The following is a 16,356-nucleotide window of genomic DNA, read 5'->3' on the forward strand; positions in this document are numbered from 1 at the left end:
AAGGCTTTTCTTACAATAGCATTTGATTTTTCCAGCCAGGAAATGCACCAAAAGAGTTTCTTATTCCTCTGTAACACCTTACAGGCAATGGAAAGCTTCCATCAGAAGTGTCGCGTGAAGTTGTGGGCACCCAGCCTGGCTGGCAGGTCTTGCCTCGTCCGAGATCTCACTATGCTGTTATGAAGGAAACCACAGCAAAGCTCTGCGTGCAGAAGGCAACCCCATCTCCTCTGTGTGGTGACAGGCAAACACAGCTCCTCTGTGCTATGAAGGTTTTGCAGTCCTGGAATTTGGCCCTGCACGTGTACTCCCCCAAAATACCCGTGAAAAGCAAGGTACGGCCAATACTGGGGTCTTTCAAGGTTCAACAAGGCCAAGTGCCGGGTCCTGCACTTGGGTCACAACAACCCCACGCAACGCTGCAGGCTTGGGGAAGAGTGGCTGGAAAGTTGCCTGGCAGGAAGGGACCTGGGGGTGCTGGCTGACAGCTGGCTGAACACGAGCCAGCAGTGTGCCCAGGTGGCCAAGAGGACCAACAGCACCCTGGCTTGTGTCAGGGGTAGCGTGGCCAGCAGGAGTAGGGCAGTGAACGTGCCCCTGGACTCAGCACTGATGAGGCCGCCCCTCGCATGCTATGTGCGGTTCTAGGCCACTCAGCACAAGAAGGACATTGAGGTGCTGGAGCACGTCCAGAGAAGGGCAACAAAGCTGGTGGGGGTCTGGAGAACAAGGCTGATGAGGAGCAGCTGAGGGAACTGGGGTTGTTCAGTCTGGAGAAGAGGAGGCTGAGGGGAGACCTCATTGCTCTCTACAGCTACCTGACAGGAGGGTGCAGGGAGGCGGGTGTTGGTCTCTTCTCCCAAGTAACTTGTGATAGGATGAAAGGAAATGGCCTCAAGTTGCGGCAGGGGAGGTTTAGGTTGGATATCAGGAAACACTTCTTTACTGGAAGAGTGGCCAGGCACTGGAACAGGCTGCCCAGGGCAGCGGTGGGGTCGCCATCCCTGGAGGTGTTCAAAGAACGTGTAGACGTGGCACTGCAGGACATGGTTTAGTGGACACGGTGGTGCTGGGTTGATGGTTGGACTTGACGATCTGGAAGTCTCTTCCAACCTTAAATTTCTATGATTCTATGATTTCTACAAGCTGCCTGCTGGGTTACCTGCATCAAGGTTCCCTGCTTCACAGCTCCTGGACCAGAGCCAGCAAAAGAAATCCAGAGGCCATCACAAATTTCGAACATTTATTTATGCAACTGATTTTCTTAAAAGGAAAGAAAGCCAAAATAATAATAATAATAATTAAAAAAACAGTTAACAACAGCTGGATGTGCATGGTACAATCCATATCAGGCATGTCCCTCCTTCGCAATCCCTCCCTTGGTCCCACCGCACCATCCCCCTCCACGGCGGAGCCACCTTGTGGTACCGGTCCCTTCGGCAGCAGCTCTTGGACACTGCCAGCTTTCGCGGTCACTTTTTCTGCATACAGACAAAATGGTTCCCATGGTGTTTTTCTCAGGTTTTAATTTTTTTTCCTTTTTTTTTGTTGTTGTTTTGTTTTTATTAAAAAGAAAAAAAAAGCACCACTCCAATTTGTAATACCAATAAACATTATCCATCTTAAGAACAGTATTTATATTTTTATATATATTTCTATATATATATTTCTATGTACAGGAAATATTTCTTGCCTCATGTCATATGAGCATCTTGGTGGGAGCTGGAGATCAGTTGGTTTTTATAGCACTTTGATTTCAGTCTGTCCTTCGCAAGAAATGCCCTAAAAACCCAGAGACATCCAGCAAGGAGATATCACAAAAAAAGAAATCTGGCTTTTAAAACATATATTCACCTCCTCCAGTCTCTGTTGTCTCATTAGGACTAAATTGGGTTTCAATTTTCCTTTTTTTTTTTTCTGGCCACACTGCAGGTGCAAAGCACTGGGGGATGCTCCCTCCCTCTGGAATGAAGCAGCATCGCCCTCCAGCCCCCCGGCACTGGGGCTGAATGATGCCACCAGCGCCCTGGCCCCGGGCGTTCCAGTGGTTCAGCTCAGCCATTTCCACACAAAACCAGTTTCTGCACCCCGGGACCTCTCTGCCCCCACCACACAGCGCCTTCCCTGCCGCATCCCAGGACAGCGCGGACACATCAACAGAGACACGGGGACTGGGAAAAGGACACCAATTTATTCCAAGTCACAGCTTGCGATGCGAGTACTGGTGTTAACCACGTACTGGTGTAACTGGACCATTCCGCAGGCTCTGCTGGGGTAAAAAGACTATTTGGTCATGAGATGGCACGGGCACACGGCAGGGTAAGACAGCAAGGATGGAGATGAAGGGGGATCATGTTGTATAGCCCTTGGAATAAGTTATTGTCAGGCTGTGTGAATTATTTGGCAAGCACATGGGGATGCCAAGTGTCTGGGCAAAACCGTCCGTCCGACGCTGCCGAAATCCTCATCACCACCCCCGCGCGTCTGCAAGGCAGCAGGTGGGACATCCTCCAAGGCAGAGAGAGGGCAGAGATCTCTCTCGTTGCTCTCCTCCACCCTTGGAAGGTGGATGGGAACACCTCCCGGGTTTGCTCAGCCGGGGCGCAGCCGCTTTGGCTCTGCAGCCTTTGTGCCGCAGGTTGGCGTGGCCAAACGGCATCTTCCAAAGCTCTCAGTCATGGTGTGGATCTGAACACGACTCTCCAGGGAGAGGGATCCCCAGCCTCTGGGTGGGCAGCGCGGGGAAACTTTCACTGCCCTGAGGAGATGGGAATGAAGGATGGGAGCAGATGAAGGACAAGGGGGATGGCAGGGGGATGAAGGATGAGGTTGCCCACATGCAACTTCCAGCATATGGAGGACAACTTCTCATTTGTTCTGCTCCAGCCACCCCAGAAAAAGTGAAGGATTCTTCCTGGCCCTCAGGTCAGAAGCAACCTCCTCCGAGTTTCTCGAATCTCCAAGGCAGACCCTAGACCTGCATCCCTCTGGTCGCACCTTCTCAAGGCCAGTTGTAGGGAGAGAAAACCCTTTTCACAGCTCGATTACAACCAGGCTCTCCTCTGTAAGCAGACACCCCTGTAACTGCGACAATATCACGCAGAAAAAGTGACATCTCACACTCGTCTGCAGCAGGATGAAGCCAAAAAAGTATCAGGTACCTTCAATCACCAGCCCTGTATGCTTGGCACCAGGGGCGTGGGGACCTCCCCGTGCCCAGCCCTGAAGCACGGCCATGGCCTAGGGCTTCAGCACAGCTCACCCCCAACGCCATCACCAAACCGACCAACCTGCTTCACCACTCCCAGCAAAAGCCAAGCGGCACCAGTGGGCAACAGCCTTGGGGCAGCGTCCAGGAGGCATACGGCATGGACCTGAACTTTGAGGGCTTTGTTTCTGGACACCAAAGATGTATCATGTGCAGTGCCTCACAGGAAAGGGTTAAAAATGGACCAGGAGGAATTAATTGCTACAGATGGAGAAGACAGTGTGGAGATGCAGGGGAATCATCACTTGAAAAGCTTTGCCAAGGCGCCAGGAGGGGCCTGGGTCGGTCCCTGCAGAGGGACATCGCATGCCCAGTGCCCTCCACGTCCCACCACCATCCCACGTCCCCCGCTCTGTGCACGGCTGGATACACAAAGGGTCACAACTCACAGAACTGAAAAAAGCGAAGATCAAACTCATGGTGTGCACGGGCAGAAACTCAAGAGCTCCTCTCGGGGTCTTTGCTCCAGCTCAGAGTGTGTCCCCGCCACGGGTGAAACCTGCCAGTAGCCGTCTGGGCTCCTCGGAATAGCAGCGTCAACTCCACACACAGGTAAAAAGCAACGTCTCTTCTCCAGATATCCATCCTTCCCTGCTGAGAAACAGCCTCGGCTTCTTCTGTCCTCCTCCCTGGCCTCCTCTCCAGCTGCTTTAGAGACACCCAGGCAGCACCACGGGGCTACATCCTGCGCACACGGACCCCATGACCCTGACTCAAAGCAATGCTGGGACGGGACGAGTCGTGGCATCTGACCCACAGCAGCTCAGACGCGCTCGGGGCGGAAAGCAGAGATGGACAGCAGAGGGTGAAGATGGGGAGCAGCAGACACATCCTCACATCCTTTTGTTTTTCTGGATCTGATGGGTGTTGTTGTCGGGTCCTTCGCTGTTTCCCTCCTCACCTTCAGCACTAACGCAACGTCCGAGTGCGCAATGCACGGTTGGCACGACCCCCGTGCAAGCCCTTGCCACCGCTCTCCTGGCGAGGTGCTATCTGGTCTCCAGGGACTCCAGATATTCCAGTGCTATGTCGTAGCAGAAATGATACTGCTCCTGTTTGGAAAGGGAAAAAAAAAGGCTGTTATGATCCCAAGTAAACTATTCCGCAAAGCTCTCCTTTTTCACGGCAAAATCAATCACCCTACCAACCAGCCTCACCCCACCTCTCCACCACTGCAGTGATTGACATGTGTCAATCAGATGCTGGCAGAGCCATGGGAGTTATGGGGTCTGGAGTCAGGTGTCTGAAATAAAACCATGGGCATGAAATCAAGGAGTGTTTTTATTTTTGAGTTCAGCAGAGGCTGCAAACAGGGAGCGTGCCCAGGCGAGCACCCACGGTCTTGGTGCAGGATTACCGGAGACGCCCTGTCCCAGCTGCCAGGACATTTCCCATCACAAATTCTCCTGCTGTGGATAAAAAAATGCCATTTTCCTCCCTGGCAGAGATTTGGTCTAGGCATTTGCTTTGCATGGGAGGAGAGGTGCAAAGGGAAGTCCCAGAAGCTTTCACTTCCAAAAATCCAAATTTTCCAAGGGAAATGCCAAAAAATCCAAGCATTTTGGTGCTCAGGTCGAAGTTTGACCTGCCTGCGATGGCTGGGCCAGAGCCAAGAGCTGCAGGTGGGGAAGGTCCTCTCCGAGCCTGCAGCAGGACCGGGGTCACTCTCCCATCGCTTCCCTTTCCTGAGGCAGCTACGGACAGCGCCAGCATCCCCCCACCCTTCGCTCCCCCCAGCTGGCTCCCGGCTACAAAAGGAAAAGCCCAGCATGGGCGGCTCCCGCTTTTATAGCAAAAACCACTGAAACTGGGCTTGCGAAGGCAATCTCATCCATCCTGGTTCTCCTTTACGTGGCCTGTTCTTGTGTTCTCCTGTCCTCATAAGCACAGAAAACTACAAGGGAGCTCGGACCTTGGAAGTGCCCGTCCCCGGGAGATGTTCCTCCTTCAAGCATCCAACAAGCAAAACAAGTGGGGTAAAAAAAAGCCCAAATATCTAAGGTTTCTGATGCTACTGCAAATGCTGGGACATCATGGGAGCATTCCAGGTGTGACAGCAGGGAGGGGAAGGGGAGAGTTCATCTCCCGAAATCCTCGGCAGCCGCACGGCGATGGCAGCTGGAGCATCAGCATAAAAGTCCTGCCGTCCCCAGCACAGGTGGGCAGCTGCTCAGAGACCCCAGGTGGGAGCAGGCAGCAGGGGAGCAGGGCTGCAAAGCGAGGAGGCTGTGACAGCTTAGATTAACAGCACATAATGCTTTTTGGATTAAGAAAAGGGATTGTTTCCATTTATCATCATATAAAAATAAACCCCACAGGCAAACAGAGCGGGAAACCGCTGCGTGCCAGCTGCTCTCCGCTGGGCTGTGGCTCTTTCCACTGGGCGAGGATCTGGCCTCCCAGTGACTCCAGTAGATTGGGATTCCCAGAATAGACGGTTCAGGTTCATTTGAGGCTGGAGGACATTTGTGTCCTGATGCGAAACGGTGCCTTTTTTTAATACCTTTGCAATTTAGCCCAATGGGTCCGGTGGCTTTTATGCTTGTCACATCATCATCCCATTATCTGCATCCCTCTCTCCGCTCCCTGTCCCCTCCACCTTCTCCTCCACATCAATTCCTAATGCAAATCACATCCCCTCCTCCAAACCATTTCATTTTGCAACTCAGGGATTTTATAATCTCAACAAGGTAAACATTTCCGGCTGATTTAAAACATCACTAGGCACCTGGATTCCCCCACAATAGGGACAGACATGCGCCTACCCTGTCCCCTGTCCCGTTATCGAGGGCCTGAAATAGCGCACAGGCTTTTCACCCTGACCCGCTGCCACCTCCAGCCACCCTGCCATGAAACGTGGCTCCATCGCTGTCCCCAGCAGCTCATCCACCAATTAATTTTACTCAAAACACAGCTCCCTTTTATATTTCCAACAGGAATTTGTCTGACTCCACCTCGGAGCTGCTCCTGGCACCGCAAACCCTCCAAAGAGCTGCCATTACATCCTGCGAATTAACACAAACCTGCCCTATCGCTCCTGGGAAGGATTTCCAACAAGCCCCACGCCAAGGACGTGTCGGCACGGTGAGATGAAAGCAAGCCCAAGGCTCCTTTCCGGAGCCGCCTCGCCTCCCTCTCCGCCCAGCCCGCGGTAGGCTGCTGGCACGCTTGCCGAGACGCGCTCTGCATGAGGATGCCCATGATGCCAATCAGGATTTGGGATGGGGAGGTTTTTTGGGAGGTGAGCATCCCCCAGCACCTCTCCTCCCTGCTGGAGGGATGCGCGGGGACCAGCAGCCGGGGTGGACGCCGGCGGTGTCTGGTGCTTACCAAGGTCTCTACCATATTTGGCTTGTAGTTGCGGAGGGTCTTTGCAGCATAGAAGACATCTGCCATGTTGTGACACTTGATCATCTCCAGGATCATGGTGGAGGCACAGAACGTGCCGCTCCGGCCACCTCCGTTCCTGGTGGGAGAAATACACATGTCGGTGGTGAAAAGACGGCATTAGAGCATCTTCCTGCTCCCTCTAACTCCCCCTTTCTGTGTTCATCCCAGGAGATGTCCTAGAGCAGGGGCTGCACGGGCTCACACCCCAGAGTCCTCCCAAACTGAGGGGGCCTGAACCAGACCCATGTGGTGGCACGAGCTGTCATCCTGCCCTCCAGTCCTCACAAGAGCCGTAACAGAGCATGAAAACACCTTTTTGGATCATCAAGGTTGGATCTTGGACTCCTGAGCTCACTTCCCAGCCCTGCCACAGACCAATTCCTTGTGTGAGCTCAGGGAAGCCACTTTGTCCTCGTCACCCTCTTCCCATCTGCAGGGTGACCCTGGGCCAATGACCTGTTGGGTGGCGCTGGCTGGAGGAACATTTCACCCTGCACAGAGCTCGCTGGGTACCTCGCCCCATCCTGGGCTGAAACCACCCCACACCACCACGTCTGATCCCCGGCAGCGAAGGGAACGGGGGAGAGGAAGAGAGACCATGACGCCAGTGTTTTATACAGCATCTTCTCAAATTACCCTTGGGCTAATGAAGATAGACGAGGCTGTAATTAATTTTTGATTAAAGGTTCGCCTGCTGTCTCTACCGATCTGCGAACGTGCTAGGTCACACCCGAGGACAGCACACTCGGGCGTTTGCATGAGCCAAACCCAGCTGCGAGGAGGGGGCTGGAGAACACGTCCCCCTTGACGCGAGGCAGGCTGTGGGAGATGCACCGCTCCCGTCACATCCCTTTACAGCCTGTTACGCACAGGGGACGTGGTGACAGGGCTGGGACCTCTGCCGAGCCCCGCTGCAAGGCAGGGGACTGGGGGGTGCGGCAGGGATGCTGCTAGTGGGTGTCACTCCCGTTGAGCATCCACCTCACAGATAAGGTTTGATATGGTGATGACAAAGCACCTCACCCAAAACTCACATGATGCCCTCCATCTGGGCACAAAGTCACCTCAATGACAGCTTTTTAGAGGACTTCCAGGCAGGACTGTGGACACGCAAGCTGGTGGCATCTCCCCCCATGCCAGAGCCCGCTCCTCTCCAGCTGACACTCACAGGCAGTGCACCACTGTCCTGCCGTCGCCGCTCTCCTTCTGCCACCTCTCCACCTGGGCCAGGAGGTGCAGGAAGGATTTCTTGGAGTCCGGGGTGTCTCGATACGCTGACCACCGCAGGTACTGGAAATGTCGGACCATCAGGTGCCCCTCCTGCAACTAGAAACGCAAATCTCAACCCATGGGCTGCCCCCATTTACCCCCTCGGGAGGTTTGCTGGAGGGCAAGAGGTGGACCCAACTGCTCCCACCACCCCATCGCGCCCCAGGTAGCTCTGCTGACATGGTTTATCCTACCTCACAGCATCTCGGGCTGTCTTGTATCTCCCAAAACCTGTCAGCAGACCCCTGAGCCTACCCCCAAGGCTTCTCCATCATGTCATCTTGCACACAGGAGATCCGAGGGGACATGTTTCTGCCGCGCTCGCTGTGAACCAGGAGGCTGACGAGAAGCTGCCACCGCAGAGGTGGGGGGCGGTGGAAGTGCACCTTAATACCCTGGTAATCTGGTTAGATTTGAAACCTAATCTGGTTAGCAGGCCCAAGGAAGAGGATTACAGCCGCAAAGCTAAACGAGGCCAGGCGTCAGCCAGGCAGATGTTGGCTCTTGCTCCGGAGTACTGGGGGCAGGGGGAGCGCCTGACGGGATAAAAGCACGGGTCACGCATCCCAGCCGCATCCCAGGGCGTGGCAGCACACGAGTGAGGAGCACGCAGCAGAGGAGAAAGGGGGGAACAGAGGCAGATGGGGGATCTCCAGCTCTGCAGGGCTCCATCCGCCCCATTTCAGATGCCTGACGCACGGGGCAAGCACCAGACCAGCGGGACCGGGTGTTCCTGCAGCTCTGCAGGGACCCCTCAGCCGGGGGTTGGGGGGTATTGGGGACATTTGGTGCCCACCCCCACCAGTGCACCCCAAACGCACAGGGGCTTTTCTGAACCTTTTCGGGAGCTCCTATGAGAGTCAGCAATGTGGCTGGGATGGGCTGACCTCCCCGGGCTTGGGCATTTGCTTCCAGCTGGAAGTCAGAAAGGCAGAGGGAGAAGATGAAACAACTAAGTGGAGTTAAAACAGGAGAAAACTCCTCCGACAGCCCGGGAAGGGAAGCTTTGGCGTCCATTTTGAAGCTCTGATGAAAGCTCTGTCTGGTTCTGGAGGACCTGGGACAATCCCCAATGCCCGGCTCCTCTCCAGCCAGCCAGGCTTGGCAAGAAGCAGCTCCTGCAGCAATCTGCTGCCTGGGAAAATCTCTTCTTAGATCCAGAGATCTCAGTCACACTGTGTTTTAATTCAGTGTGGGGTATATTCCACCACCTGAGCGCAAAGCACATTTGGTGGAGGATTTTGTGCTGACACCCAGGAAATGCCAGATGCTCCCACGGGGAGTGCCAACCAAAACCCACTGTGTGTTCAGAGTCCAGATAATCAGGATTTATCTCCTCCGACCCAGCTCCCACGCCAAAGCACCCTTCCCAGCCGGGCCGGCAGCCAAGCCGCACGCTCCCTTCCAAACTCCCCAGCTCCCATCTGCCCAAATGAGCTCCAAGGTGGCATTGGCCTCAGCCTCTTGATAATTCTCAGGAGATTTGAAGACCTCAGGGATGCCACCTCTTCACGGCTGCCTTTTGTAATTAAATCAGCCTTTTTTTTTCCACATACAGCTCCGCGCCCATGTGGGCTGTTCACCGCAGTCCCTGTCCCATTTCACTGCCTTTCTCTTCATTTCAAGGCAAGCTGAACCAGCCAAGTGTCAATGCAACAGGGACAACAGCTGAAAACCTGTGTGGATCTTCTCACCCTGCAAGCAAAAAGGGCTTTGCTGGTCCCAGCAGAGCGGCCGTGCCCATGCAGGGAGTCTCCATCCTGCAATACATGCGTGGCAGGGCAGACATGGACCTCCATGCAGGATGAGAAAACTCTTCCTACAGAGTTATCTAAAATCTTGCAAGGAGCCATGAACTCCAGAAAGGTTGGATGGAGCCAATAGCAATTTTCTCAAAAAAAAAAAAAAAAAAAAAGGAGAGCTGGGGCTGCATCCTCTGGAGGAGCTGGATTAGGCTGAAGAAGACATCATTCTGTTAGTTTATATGGAGAATTACCTGGCCAGGCAACGCCAAGCTCTAGGACTGCATGGCTTCACTAGATGCATCATCCTTCTGATCTCCAAAGGTCTTCACTCATATAAACCAGCCCCAGCCCTTCCCCAAAGCAGCGGCTAACAAAACCGATCCACCACCCTGCTCTGGCATGGAGCCAGAGGAGAGACCCTCACCCGTGTGATGTTCTGGACTCGGAAGAGACGGGACACTATGTCCTCATCCGCCGCTCCGGAAACGTACTCCACTTCCATCGGGCCGTACTGTTGGAGCCCTGGCTCAGGCCAGTACTGCAAACAGGGCTGTGGAGAGAAGAGGCACAGCTCACTGTGACCAGGGACATGCACTGGGACACGGGGAAAGGGCATCCTGCATCACAGGCAGCGTCAAGTGGAATAGAATGGTTGGCACTGGACACCGTGAGGTGGCCTTGAGATGGGATGCTGGAGCCAAAATGCTGGGTGGCCTCAGCTTGTTGAGCAAAACTGAAAGGTCAGGTCTACCCCCCAGCACCACACAGCCCTCTCCCCACCGCACAGACACAACAGCCAATGCTCCCAGTGATGGGACTTTACTGGTACAGGAGGTATCAGGATGGTCCCTGCCTTGGCAAGCACAGGCCTGATCCTGTGCTGCGATGGAGTAAGGTTTGGCTGCTCCAAGCCTGCTGTCCAACCCCACCGGCTTCAGAAGTAGCTCTGCCATCGGCAGCAACAGCCACGTGGGACAGTCCCTCCCTCCCCATGGCCAGGACACCCCTCCAGGTCAAGGTGACCCCAGCCTGTAGCCCAGGGAAGGCCTGCGGAGCGACGCCGGCTCCCCGATCATGTGTCCAGCACGGCGCTGACGGATGGCTCGGTCCAAGGGTCACGGATGCGATTGTTTTCACACCATGACAGCTGGGAAACCAGCACTGACACAAAATATATGACGTTTGTCACCGCACTTTAACGGGGCATTTAGCATTTCAGGCCTTCTAACGGCCTGGGCCTAACTGCACAGCAAACGTCTTGGAGAAATAATTGGTTATTAATAGGGGCTATAAATCTCCACGATCTCTAAGCCTTCTAGACACAGAGCTATAATTTGGATATTAAAACTTTCTTCAGCAAGACACAGTTCAAGGGAGGGATGTACCCTCCAAGTCACCTTCCAGAGCCGCCTGCTGTAAAGGCTGATTTATTACCTGTTGGCCTGAAACTGGTAAACATTTGAGATCCAGCTAAATATTGTAACACAGCCATCCCTGAAGAACAGACATCCAGAGAGAGAGGGAAACGGGGCTGAATAATAACGAAAAACGGCAGAGTCCCCATCAGGGGAGAGCAGCCACTGCAGGGGATGGGGACCGGGGGGAGGACGGCACAGGAGTGGGCAGCTCCTGCGAGGCCGAAGGGCATTTCTGCGCCACGGAATGAAAAACCGGGTAGTGAGAAGGAAATAAAATCGGGTTTGCTGCCTCCTTCCCCGCCGTGGTCCGTCACAGCTGGGTTCAGCTGACAGCTGACGTGATGCAGACAGGAGGTGCTGGACGGTCACAGCGGAGGCACCGCTGGGGTTTCGAAGGGGCGCTTGGTCCCTGGCAGGCATCTCGGCGCACGTGAGAGTAAACACGAATCAAGGTGAGAAACACAGGCAGGGCCATCAGTCGCCTTCCCCTAGCCGGCCCTGTCCACTGCTCGGGCAAGGTCGCTGCTCTCCTCCGCAGCCATACTCGCAGGCAGAGCCCTTCCATCCTCCCGGCTTAAACCCCTCTCTGCACACAGAGGGAAGCCAGGCGGGTCCGGCCCATCGGGAGCAAAGCCCGCAAGGCTCGGGGCAGCCGCTGACGCTGGCCAGGGCTCGATGCAGCAATGCGCCCAGCCCTGTCGTCGTGCTGAAACCAGTAAGTCTGCTCGCCCGTGCCAGAGCCACCCTTGGGCACTGAGTCTGCACCGACACCCTCTACTCTGGACTCACAGAGAGCCAACAGCCACCACCAGAACTGGGTTCTCACACCTTCCATTGAAAACCACCTTAGTGGCTCTGCCCAGAGCAACTCCTGAGCAGCTCACGATCGGCTACTCGCTATCTCCCGGGCCACAGCCCACAGCTAAAGCCTTGGTCCTCTTCAGTTTGCATGCCGTCATGTTTGCACAATGGATGTCAGCGAAGCCAACACGTACGTTACTGTACGAGCTACTGAGAAGAGAAGCACCAGCTCCTACAAAAGCTAAACCAAACCTTTCCTTTACTGAAAAAACACACAGTCCTGCAGAGAGGGTGTCATTTCAAAGGCTGACAGAACATCATCAAGTTTCCTGCTCTGGGTTCTAAAGGTTCACTATTAAGGAAAATTAAGTGCTCTCCAGCCTATCTCGCCCAATTTATCCTCACGCCCAGTGCTGCCCTCTCCCAGGTGCAGAATCCGGCATTTGCTCCTGTTCCACTTCATGCCACTGATGATTGCCCAATGGTCCCATCTACCCACAGCCCTCTGCAAGGCCTCTCATCCCTCAAGACAGTCAACACCACCTCCTAGTTTGGTATTGTCAGCAAAGTTGCTAATAATTCACCAAACTCCTCCATCCAGATCATTGCTATGAACACTGAACAGCACCGGCCCTAGGACTGAGCCCTGAGGAACACCGCTGCTGACGTGTCCCCAGCCAGCTGTTGCCCCATTCACTACAACCCTTGGAGCCCTGCTGTCTGTTCTTCACCCAGCACGCTCCGGCCCTGTTCAGCATCTTTGTTGGCGACATGGACAGAGGGATAGAGTGCACCCTCAGCAAGTTCGCCGATGACACCAAGCTGTGTGGTGCCGTTGACACGCTGGAAGGGAGGGATGCCATCCAGAGGGACCTCGACAGGCTGGAGAGGTGGGCTTGTGTAAACCTCCTGAAGTTCAACCAAGGCAACTGCAAGGTCCTGCATGTGGGTCGTGGCAATCCCAGGCACAAATCCAGGCTGGGTGGGGAATGGATTGAGAGCAGCCCTGAGGAGAAGGACTTGGGAATGCTCATGGATGAAAAGCTCAACATGAGCCAGCAATGCACCCTTGGGGCCCAGAAGGCCAACCGCATCCTGGGCTGCATCAAGAGGAGTGTGGCCAGCAGGTCGAGGGAGGTGATTCTCCCCCTCTGCTCTGCCCTGGTGAGACCCCACCTGGAGTACTGTGTCCAGCTCTGGAGCCCCCAACACAAGAAGGACATGGACCAGTTGGAGAAGGTCCAGAGGAGGCCACGAAGATGATGAGAGGGCTGGAGCACCTTTCCTATGAGGCCAGGCTGGGAGAGCTGGGGCTGTTCAGCCTGGAGAAGGCTCCAGGGAGACCTGATAGCGGTCTTCCAGTACCTCAAGGGGGCCTACAAGAAAGATGGGGAGAGGCTGTTCAGTAGGGCCTGTTGCAATAGGACAAGGGGTAATGGTTTTAAAATAGAGGGGGGTAGATTTAGATTGGAAATTGGGAAAAAAATTTTCACGATGCAGGTTATAGAACACTGGAACAGGTTGCCCAGAGAGGTGGTAGAGGCCCCATCCCTGAAAACGTTCAAGACCAGGCTGGATGAGGCTCTGAGCAACCTGATCTGGTTGGAGATGTCCCTGCTCCTTGCAGGGGGGTTGGACTGGATGACCTTTGAAGTCCCTTCCAACCCTAACCATTCTATGATTCTATGATCTCACAGCTGGACAACTTGTCCAGAAGGATGCTTGTGAGGGATAGCATCAAAAGCCTTACAAAAATCCAGAAACACTACATCCACTGTCTTTTTTTCATCCACGAGGTGGGTGACCTTATCAAAGAAGGATGTAAGAGCAGTTAAACAGGACTTTCCCTTGGTGAACCTATCTCGACTATGCCTTATGACGGCATTGCTCTTCAAATGCCTTTCAGTAGCACCCATTATGATCTTCTCCATCATTTTGCCAGGTACTGAGCTCAAACTAACACCTCTGGAGTTTCCTGGGCCTTATTCCATGCTCTCTTGTAGACAGGAATAACGCTGGCTAGCTTCCAATCAGCAGAGACTGCCAGACTCCCAAGACTTTTGGTAGATGATAGAGAGCAGTCCTGCCGTAACATCTGCCAGATCAAGTACTCTGGGATGAAGTCCATCAGGCCCCATGGACTTGGAAACGTTCAGCTGACACAACTGGACCCTTACAATTTCACTATCCCAAAATGGAAAGTCACTGTTCCCGCAGTGACCGGGTTGACAGCTTAACAAAAGAGTTGAAAGAACATCACTGAGTCTCCTGGTCTTGGTTCTAAAGGTTCTGTAGCAAAGGAAAGGAGAGGAACCCAACTCAAGTAAGGAGTGGGGTGCCGAGCACCAGTGTATTTCATTTGCAGGATGTGTTTAGGGAACGTTTCTCTTACAACTCATCCTACGGAGCAGAGCGGAGAGCCTGCTGAAAGCTGAGAGCATCCCCTGGGCACACGGAGGGCCGCGGCAGAAGCAGCGCCACTGACACCCCAGAGCGTGCGTTATTCCGTAGCAGAGGGGACGGGCACGTCTGCGCAGGGGGAAGGTGCCCGGGGAAAATCTTCGGGTCGGGGGCACTGCAACGCCCCGGCTGCAGCCTTCTCCGTCCCTCCCTGGGGACCAGCTCCCGGGCAGCGAGGCGCAGCACGGCCCCAGCAGGACACCGCAGCGCAAACACACTGGGATTCACTCTGGGCTCAGAACAGCTCTCCCCGTGACAGGAAAACAGGGCTTTCCAGAAATTTCTTCTGTCTTCCACTTCCTGTTGCTAGGAGACGGGCGCCACGCTGTGACGTCACAGTGAGGTTGGAGCAACGCCGGCGTGGCTGGGACGCTGGAGCAGGCGTCGCTGGGACGTTGCAGCACTCCCCGGGCAGCTGGGGCCACAGCTCTTCATTCTGCTGAGCGGCAGGACCAAGCCTGGCAGCGGGGGAAAGGGCCACAGCTGGAAGTTGCAGCCAAGCTGTGAAATAAGGAGCTAAAATGGAGCTGCCTTCACCAGAGGCATCCTGGGCCTCTGAGCCAGCGGAGCCAGATTGGCGGGTGGCTTCAGCTTCTCCGGGCCGCACAGGAGGTGAGACGGAAGTGTCTTGGGATGCTGCCACTGGACTGCTCCCAGAAGAACTCGCCTGACAAGGTTTGCCTGAGGAATCCTGGCTACCCATCATACGCCATCATTTCTGGAAGGAGATCTGTGCCGGCACCAGCCAGTCTTCAGCCAGCCTGTTCCTCCAGGAGCTCTGGAAGATCAGCAGCAGCCATCGCTTCCAGTCCATTTGGTGGGGCGATGATGGAAACTGCATCATCATCACAGAAGAACTCTTCAGGAAGGAAGTGGTGGGGAGGAGAGGAGCCCTGAAGATCTTTGAAAAGCGAGTCCATGAGAGATTTCCTTCTCCAGCTTAATCTCCATGGCTTCCGCAAAATAGAAAGGGATTTGTTCTTATTTGTCTTCACCAAGGAGCTTCAAGAAGTAGCAGCAGCAGGTTCTGCTCCGGGCAAGGTACGTCGGGTCCTCTGCACGTGGAAGAACCCCCAGGACGTCGGGTGGGGAGAGGGCCACGTTCAGATCAAATGAGCTTTTACAATGTAGGGAGCAAGGACGGGGATGGGAGCAAATGGCCGGATCTTGTCTCATGGATGGTGTCGTAGTTCAGCCCCGATTGGGACCAGCCTACGCAGTCTCTCTCTCACTCCCCCCACCTTCTGAGAGAACAGGGAGAGAAAATATAAGGAAAAACGGCTCGAGGTTTGAGATAAGGACAGGGAGAAATCCTTAAAGTTACTGTCACAGGCAAAACAGACTCGACTCGGGGAAAACTATTCATTTATTACTACAAACAGCAGGAGAATGAGACAGGAAACAAAATAATCTCCCTCCACCCCTCCCTCTTCCCGGGCTTAACATTTTCTCTACCACCTTCCCCCCCGAGCGGCACAGGGGGGAAGAGGGAACGGGGGTCGCGGCCAGTTCATCACACATTGTTTTATGCCACTGCTCCATGGTCGGGGGAAGAACTCCTCACATTCCTCCCCTGCTCTGTTGTGGGGTCCCTCCCACGGGCCACAGTCCTTCGTGGAAATGCTCCGGCGTGGGTCATCTCTTCCACGGAGTTTAGTCCCTCCAGAACGGCTGTCCCAGCGGGGCCTCCATGGGCCACAGCCTCCTTCAGGCATCCACCTCCCCCGGTACGGGGTCCTTCATGGGCTCCAAGTGGATCTCTGCTCCTCCGTGGACCTCCATGGGCTGCAGGGGGACAACCTGCTCCACCATGGTCATCACCACGAGTTGCAGAGGAATCTTGGCCAGGAGCCGCATTACTGCTCCCCCTCCTTCTTCACTGGCCTTGGCGTCTGCAGCTGTTCCTCACAACAGCCTGGCAGACGCCTCTCGGGATCTTTTTACATCTTATTCACTTCTCCTCTCCTCTCCACTTCTTGCAGCCGGGCTGGACCGAGTCGGGCCC

At 54.7% G+C, this 16,356-nt stretch overlaps 2 protein-coding genes across 3 annotated transcripts in view; one reads left to right on the forward strand and one right to left on the reverse strand.

The window, feature by feature from the left end:
* Window positions 1–1,509: 1,509 nt before the first annotated feature.
* PTPRU (protein tyrosine phosphatase receptor type U) overlaps window positions 1,510–16,356 on the reverse strand; it is a 72,412-nt gene continuing 57,565 nt past the window's right edge. For both annotated transcript variants that reach the window (XM_086764909.1, XM_086764908.1), the window contains 4 exons: window positions 10,097–10,222; window positions 7,827–7,984; window positions 6,599–6,734; window positions 1,510–4,320 (listed from right to left, as the gene is read on the reverse strand). In XM_086764909.1, coding sequence (XP_086621035.1) covers window positions 4,258–4,320; window positions 6,599–6,734; window positions 7,827–7,984; window positions 10,097–10,222 — 483 coding nt within the window. In that variant the 3' untranslated portion in view covers window positions 1,510–4,257. The remainder of the gene's footprint in view (window positions 4,321–6,598; window positions 6,735–7,826; window positions 7,985–10,096; window positions 10,223–16,356) is intronic.
* Window positions 14,873–15,467, forward strand: LOC147598115 (heat shock transcription factor, X-linked-like). The gene is given in 2 exon segments (XM_086764781.1): window positions 14,873–15,259; window positions 15,261–15,467. Coding segments are annotated over 2 exon segments (594 nt in total).

This window comes from Chlamydotis macqueenii, chromosome 22 (assembly GCF_036417535.1).
Source record: "Chlamydotis macqueenii isolate bChlMac1 chromosome 22, bChlMac1.mat, whole genome shotgun sequence".
Taxonomy (NCBI): domain Eukaryota; kingdom Metazoa; phylum Chordata; class Aves; order Otidiformes; family Otididae; genus Chlamydotis; species Chlamydotis macqueenii.